The following is an 8,246-nucleotide window of genomic DNA, read 5'->3' as shown; positions in this document are numbered from 1 at the left end:
CCTGCTGATGAGGGGGACGGGTGCTTTAGGCATCTGCTGGCACCACTCCCGTGACACGGTGAGCTATCTTACCGAGTTGCACGTCATTATAACAGTAAGTGCTGTTGGCGAAACAATTCATTTGCTTAAACAATAGATTTTTAGGGCTAACAGGCATGGTGGTTAAGACACTGGACTCCTACATGTCTGACTGCGGTTCAAACCCTGGACCTAGAGGCTTGAAAATCAGCCCAAGTACATGTGCGTGTATGTCCAGAATCCCAGGAAGAAGGGGAGTGCAGTGTGGCCACTTCCCCAAGGGGTGGTTTCTCATTTTCCCTCTCCTTTTCTCTCTGTCCCTCTGCAGGAAGTGTGCATGTCCTTTACCTATAGCAACAACCTTAAAAATTTTTTTTCTTTTAATTTCCCCATTTGATCCTTAAATGCAGGATTATCATCTGTTGTGTGCTACTTCCCAGCTAACAGGTATATGCCCGATACTGTCTTTGTTTGGGTGTGGATCGTCTACTCCAAAGACTGGCTTAACTTTCTAACAGCGTCTAATTATTACACATCAAATAGACGTGTGATTATCTGTGAGTTTCTTGAGATGCTTTGTCCTTATCAAGGAGGGCATGTCACATGCTCCATACCACTTGTATGAATGAAGAAACTGAAGCTTGCATGACGTGTGGGTGAGCACTGGAAACAACTCATGCGGAAAACAGGCTGGCCAGGACGCCCTCGGTGTTTCATGGCCCTGTAGAGTCGAGTTGTGTCGTCTCCTCACAGTGAATGATCAGAGCTGGTGCAGGAACACACGGGGCTGGGTCCTGGAGGCTGGAATTGTCGAAAACACTTAGGGACGAGCTGCAGTTATTTTTATGTTTTTAAAAGGTACTGATTTAATTTAATTTCTATTTATTTATTTATTTATTTATTTATTTTTAATTTGGCCAAAGAGAGGGAGAAGGAAAGTGAGCGAGCCCCAGGTCTGGCCCTTGAGCTGTGAACAGCCACGTGGAGCCCAGCACCTTACCCGGCATGCCGCCTGTCAGCCCCAGCTGCAGTTATTTATGTAGAAACAAAGAAACTTTCAGAGATGATCCTTTAAAAATATAGGACAGGGCATTTCCTCTTCCCTCCCCCCCGTTTTACAAACTGTTATGAGAAAGATCTTCCGTGTGTTTCCCGTGAGCTGACTGACAGCACGTAGAGCACCGTATGGCCTCTGGCCGTGGAGGGTATCTGTTGAGGCATCGGATGTCTCGCTCTGTCAGTCATCCTCAGGGTGTTCACTGCTTTCCGGTATTTTGACTTTTTCTCCCGTATATCAGCAGCCACCCGGGTACCCTGACGTGTGGCTCACCATCACTTCACAGCACGTGTGTCGGCAGGTCTTCAGGTTCTTAGTGGCCAGAGGGAGCGCTGTGCCTACTTCAGTTTGCATTTCCTCGTTGGATATTTGTAGGGTTTTTTCTGGGTACTGTATATAATTTAGTTAGTAACTACGCACTATGACGTGTCATATTACATTGTCACGTAAACATTCTAACAAGTAAGTTCTTAGCAGTACAGGGGAAGTCCACATCTGAAAAGTGAATGTAATCTAGTTATCATTTTTCTTTCTCCCCTGCCTGCTGATGAGGGGGACGGGTGCTTTAGGCATCTGCTGGCACCACTCCCGTGACACGGTGAGCTATCTTACCGAGTTGCACGTCATTATAACAGTAAGTGCTGTTGGCGAAACAATTCATTTGCTTAAACAATAGATTTTTAGGGCTAACAGGCATGGTGGTTAAGACACTGGACTCCTACATGTCTGACTGCGGTTCAAACCCTGGACCTAGAGGCTTGAAAATCAGCCCAAGTACATGTGCGTGTATGTCCAGAATCCCAGGAAGAAGGGGAGTGCAGTGTGGCCACTTCCCCAAGGGGTGGTTTCTCATTTTCCCTCTCCTTTTCTCTCTGTCCCTCTGCAGGAAGTGTGCATGTCCTTTACCTATAGCAACAACCTTAAAAATTTTTTTTCTTTTAATTTCCCCATTTGATCCTTAAATGCAGGATTATCATCTGTTGTGTGCTACTTCCCAGCTAACAGGTATATGCCCGATACTGTCTTTGTTTGGGTGTGGATCGTCTACTCCAAAGACTGGCTTAACTTTCTAACAGCGTCTAATTATTACACATCAAATAGACGTGTGATTATCTGTGAGTTTCTTGAGATGCTTTGTCCTTATCAAGGAGGGCATGTCACATGCTCCATACCACTTGTATGAATGAAGAAACTGAAGCTTGCATGACGTGTGGGTGAGCACTGGAAACAACTCATGCGGAAAACAGGCTGGCCAGGACGCCCTCGGTGTTTCATGGCCCTGTAGAGTCGAGTTGTGTCGTCTCCTCACAGTGAATGATCAGAGCTGGTGCAGGAACACACGGGGCTGGGTCCTGGAGGCTGGAATTGTCGAAAACACTTAGGGACGAGCTGCAGTTATTTTTATGTTTTTAAAAGGTACTGATTTAATTTAATTTCTATTTATTTATTTATTTATTTATTTATTTTTAATTTGGCCAAAGAGAGGGAGAAGGAAAGTGAGCGAGCCCCAGGTCTGGCCCTTGAGCTGTGAACAGCCACGTGGAGCCCAGCACCTTACCCGGCATGCCGCCTGTCAGCCCCAGCTGCAGTTATTTATGTAGAAACAAAGAAACTTTCAGAGATGATCCTTTAAAAATATAGGACAGGGCATTTCCTCTTCCCTCCCCCCCGTTTTACAAACTGTTATGAGAAAGATCTTCCGTGTGTTTCCCGTGAGCTGACTGACAGCACGTAGAGCACCGTATGGCCTCTGGCCGTGGAGGGTATCTGTTGAGGCATCGGATGTCTCGCTCTGTCAGTCATCCTCAGGGTGTTCACTGCTTTCCGGTATTTTGACTTTTTCTCCCGTATATCAGCAGCCACCCGGGTACCCTGACGTGTGGCTCACCATCACTTCACAGCACGTGTGTCGGCAGGTCTTCAGGTGCTTAGTGGCCAGAGGGAGCGCTGTGCCTACTTCAGTTTGCATTTCCTCGTTGGATATTTGTAGGGTTTTTTCTGGGTACTGTATATAATTTAGTTAGTAACTACGCACTATGACGTGTCATATTACATTGTCACGTAAACATTCTAACAAGTAAGTTCTTAGCAGTACAGGGGAAGTCCACATCTGAAAAGTGAATGTAATCTAGTTATCATTTTTCAGAATTCATTTTTAATTCATTTCTCAAAATAGTCATTTTGACTTAAAGCATGAAATATTTTTTCCTTTTACATATTTTTACGGTATGCTTTTAAATGTCTTTGATGAAGAAAAGGATCGAGCCCAGCAATCTTTCTCATTCCTCACCTGAGTTCTCCCCTGCAACCTGCAGTGTTTGTTACACTAAGGAGCAGGACCCGGAGGTGCCTGTGTCCTCGCTGGCCGCAGGCTCAGCACCCGGGGAAGCTGAACTGTGGGAGCCTGGCTCGGAGACCGTGGGGCTGAAGCGCAGACCGGTACCGCTGTTTACGGCGCTCTGTTTCTGTTAGCTATCTGAATATCAAGTGTGGGTGTTGGGCCTACAGCCTGAAACCCCCTGTGCTTCTCCCAGCCCCCTTCCTTACCTGAGCTCCAGATTCGTCCCACATATCAGTCATGGAAAGAGGGTTTTCTTTCTTTCTTTAAGTCACATTCACGTATACCATTACTATTAAAGCATTTCCCAGGCTCGCTTGGGCAGGGCATTTACTAAGATGGAACAGCTCAGAGAAGGTAGCATGGCCCCGTGCAGGAACGATGCAGATTCGCGAAGCGTCCCCTATTTGTGTGTGGAATACATTTGGGCTTCTCTTACTACACAAACAAAAGGTGACAGTGGGATGACACATGTTATTATGTACAGCCGTGTTTACCTCCGTATGTAGAGATGACACATGTTATTATGTACAGCCGTGTTTATCTCCGTATGTAGGTGTTTCATAGCATCACTTTGTAAATCTCAAACATGCATACTACGTTTTTTCTTAGTTTTTTCTTTTTTTGTCATAGGGTACGTGTATTCGCTAGACAGACAGGGAGGGGGCGTTAAGAAATACCCCCCTGGGGGAATGGCCATGCTGCAGTCCCTTCTCCATTCTCCTCTCAGGATTTTGGGCTCATATACACACATGCCTGCTGTGTTTTTCAAGTTACTGGGTCTGGGATTCAAACCCCAGAGTCAGCCTTGTGGGGTCCAATGTCTTAATCACCATGCCACCTGCTGGTTCACAATTTATTTTTAAAGTTAAAAAAAAAAACCTTGCCAATTGGTTTATTTTCATTCAAATGGAAAGTTGGAATGAATGAATGTATTGAATTTAATTAAAAACGTTCTGTTTTCATTTTAGGCTGAACTGGAGGCTTTTGAAAACAGGCTGAAGGGTCGTCGGAAGAAGAACAGGAAAAGAGACGAAGTGGCCGTCGAACTGTCGCGATGGCAGAGATACAGATATTACCTCCTTCCGGTGTGCGGGGCTGCGCTCGCAGTGTTCGCGTGGTACCTTGTCCGTGACGTGGAATAAGCCGAGTTTTCACCTGTTACTATACCTCAGCCGGGGTTTAGTGCGTTGTCGAATTTGGAATATTAAAACGTGTGTCACAGCCCGTCACGTGCATGCCCGTTCCTCTCTGTCCCCTCCAGCTCGGGTTAGGAGGACGGAATGTAAGCCTCGCCGTAGTTAGCGCTCCAGAAAGGGCAGGGCGACCTGTGGGCGGAAGCGTGGCGGGTGGGACCGTGCTCCGTAAGGCTCAGCCGGGGGCGGGCGATGCGCGAGTGCTCCGTCGTCCTTTCCTGTGTTAGCTTAGTGGTTTCACTTACCATCTCAGACCAACCTTTGCTTTTTCTTAAGTAAAATTTTAATGAAACTGAGCCATATATGCAGCGAGAGGACTGTTTCTTAATGTTTTGGTTACTTATTAAAAGGTACTTTTCTTAATCATGTAAGCTTGTACTTTTAAAAAAAAAAGAAATTCTCTAAGAGACCTTTTACATTGTAACATGAAGCTATATAATTAGATCCCAGGCATTGGTTGATTAGTGTAGAATTTTTATCAGTGAATGAAATAGGTTTCATACCGTGTATTCCTCAGAAAATACAATGATTTGCAACAGATGCCAGGCCAGGTTCCTCATACGTGGCCATTTTTGTATAAGACGTTTTTTAACACAGTTGGCATGTTTTGTAAAACTGTATGTGTTTTTTTAAATAATAATACAAGGCCAACTAATATTTATGAGAGAGACGTGCTGAGCACAGGGCTTCGGCTGTCAGTCCTCTGTTCTCCTTTCCTGTCACCACAACCCTAACGAGATGGTAGCTACAAGCAACCAGTTCTTAGGAAAACAAACTGAAAAATACCAGTAAGCCAGATCTGTGTGAATTGTTAGTCATCTCAAATAATTTTGCTATTTAATTTTTGTACAATGAATGTTTTCATTAAAGTGTTTCATACCAAATTTGCAGTCTAGAATGTTGATTATCATTGAAAATATTCAGGAGCCCCTAATTTTAGGTTAGGCATTTGTATCAATGTATAAAACTTGAACATTCGATGCAGAACACAGTAACTGATAGATTAAAAAGAAGTCCCTAAGGGGGCCAGCGGTGGCATGGTGGTGAAGGTGCTGGACTCCCACGTGGTTGACCGTGATTCGGATCCTGGACCCAGTCGAAAGTCATGTGGGGCATATGTGTGTGTGTGTACACGTGTGTGTGCATGTGCATGTGCCCAAAACCCTGAGAAGATAAAGGAGAAGGGGTTGCAGCGTGGCCGTCCCTTCTGGGTGTGATTTCTCACCTTTCCTCTCTCCTCCCTCTAGTGAGCGCATGCACCCTACAACAACAGCAACATACCTGACAACATAGAAGTGTGTCTTAAACACAGTACAGAGGAAGGTTTTAGAATTCTTGCTGAGTTTAACTCAATATTCAATGTCATAGTCTTTAGTCGAGTCTTAGCTCGTATCCCAAATTAAAAGGCAGGCATTCCTTTTTTTTTTAATGGGCTTTATGTTTTACTTTAGATTTTGTTTTTCACACCTTTCCCCAGGTACAGCTACGGGGTTGGTGTCTCGGGCCACAAGTGGGCTCTGCTCCACTCCGCACCGCGGCTCTAACGGAGGCCGTCCTGAAGGACCGCGCAGGGATGGGGAGGCCGTTTCCCACGCGTACAGAGCTTGGCCTAGTAAGCAAGCCAGAGTGTGAGCCGGGGTGTGAGAAACAAGAGATGCTGGAAGGAGAGGGCAAGGACGCTGACGCTGCTTTAGAAGAGCCCCTCTGAGATGGGGTCCTGCCCGGCCCAGTGATGCAGGGGGACGAACCCCGAGCGGAAGGGACGGTGGATTTAGGAAAGAAAACGACACAGACTTAAGTAGAGGAAAGCGGGGATCAGCGGCCCGGCCGTCCATCTCTGATGGAGAGCTCGCACTGGTTTGTTCTCGGGGTTACTCTTACTCAGCGAAGCCAGTTTCTCCTGCCGGCTGCGCTTGTGGAGCACCTTGCGTCAGCGGTTCTAGACCAGCGTCCAGTGGCCTTCTCTGGCTGGTGCACAGCACCCTCAGGCTCCACTGCGCAGCACAGATCATGTCTTTGTGGGAGCTTTCGCTTGTCCTGCAGCGTCAGCACCAGGCCACGCCTGCTGTGAGGGCCACTAGTTCCTACCTAGGTCTAGCCTCCCACAGGGACATTGACTACGGCCTGAATGACCTCCACTGGGAGAGCTGAGCCAGAAGTCTAGGAGGGAGAAACAATGAATACGAGGTCCCAAAGATTGAGGGGCACGTGGCATGGCCGAGGAGCGGGGGGAGGGCTGGTGTGGCTGGAGCATGGCACAGTTGCAGTGAGGGAGGACATGGAGGCCAGGCCGTGCAGTTCGTCCGGGGAGGCCTTGGGGCTTTATTCCCGCTGCAGCAGACGCCCTGGGAGGTGGAAGCGGGAGAGGGATTGGCTGCCTTAAGGTGCAGCCGAGCGCGGTGGAGAGGCCAGGCGGAGGCAGGTGCACAGAGGCAAGGAGAGAAGGGTGCTGGTGGCTGCCCGGTGGTGGTGCTGCGGGGAGTCGACCCAGCGGGCTGCAGTCCCCAGAGCTTCCCCATCGCCCTGAGAGTGGCGCGGAGGTGCACGGTAGATGAGGCGGCACTAGAAACAAGCACCTTCGAGTCGAAGTGAAGTTAGACTTGGCCTGTGTCCTCGCAGTGTGTCCCCAGGGAGACAAGTAGGACATACTGTTCTCCCGTCCGTCTGTGCCCGTTAGAGGAGGGGACAGTTACCAAGCACCCACGGGAACGGCACAGATCAGACAGCCTGTGCGGACCTCGTCCCCGGCTTCTCCGCGACGCCGACAGAGGTCACCAGCTCACTCTTGGAAATTTGTAGGAAAAAATGTTTTTTTTTTTAAATATAAAATATATATACGTATACATACGTGTGTGTGTGTGTGTGTGTGTGTGTGTGTGTGTGTTTTAGTTTAAACATGGTTTAGGGGTTGACCAACACCTAGTTGTTTGTATTTTCAACTAATTTTCTTATTCATATCCAAATTCAGATGACTTAAAATCGATACAATTGTTCCTGAAATCATCAAAGGAACTTCAGTGAAGCAAAACATTGGAAACATTTACTTCTTTATTTAAAAAGCTGTGACGGGGAACTCCCGGCTTTGAAAGCTAAAATTTTTTTTTTTTTTTGGAGAGATTTTTCACTGTAGGGCACGTGTGCTCGCCAGACAGACAGAGAGAGACATAGAGACAGAAAGCGAGAAATCACCCCCCAGGGGGGATGGTCACGCCGCAATCCCTTCTCCTCCATTCTCCTCTCGGGATCTTGGGCACGCACGCACACGCGCCCGGCGTGAGTTTTAAGCCACCGGGTCCGGAACATGAACCGCGGTCGACTACGTGGGAGGCCAGCGACATAGCCATTACGCTAACTGCTGGTTCCCAAAGCTAAAAGTTTTGAACACAGATCTTTGTGGTAGTTTAGCGATGACCTGAAAGTATTTTTTTGACACCCTCTCCTTTCAAATACCCTGTGAGAAATACCAGAAATAAACTTTATTTAGAAATATGGTATTTAAGACAAAATACGGAGAGATTTCTTTTAAAGTGTTTTATTTCTTTTCAAGAAATACTTTTTGCCTCTATGCCTGGCATGGTGAGCCCAAGAGATGTGGCCTCACTGTGTGGAATCTGGGTTGGGGTTCCCCCGAGCCAGC

The 8,246-nt window shown here is 47.2% G+C and overlaps 1 protein-coding gene across 1 annotated transcript in view; it reads left to right on the top strand.

Moving 5' to 3' along the window:
* The window catches only part of NFXL1 (nuclear transcription factor, X-box binding like 1), a gene marked incomplete in the record, with an annotated part of 64,845 nt that extends 59,823 nt beyond the window's left edge, over positions 1–5,022 (top strand). Inside the window, 1 exon segment of the mRNA XM_027775593.1 lies at positions 4,385–5,022. Within this exon segment, the coding sequence (XP_027631394.1) occupies positions 4,385–4,558 (174 nt within the window).
* Positions 5,023–8,246: the final 3,224 nt, after the last annotated feature.

Source organism: Tupaia chinensis, unplaced genomic scaffold, assembly GCF_000334495.1.
Source record: "Tupaia chinensis unplaced genomic scaffold, TupChi_1.0 Scaffold000054_1, whole genome shotgun sequence".
NCBI lineage: Eukaryota > Metazoa > Chordata > Mammalia > Scandentia > Tupaiidae > Tupaia > Tupaia belangeri.
The sequence above is the reverse complement of the archived record's forward strand: the minus strand, read 5'-3'. Positions and strand labels throughout refer to the sequence as shown.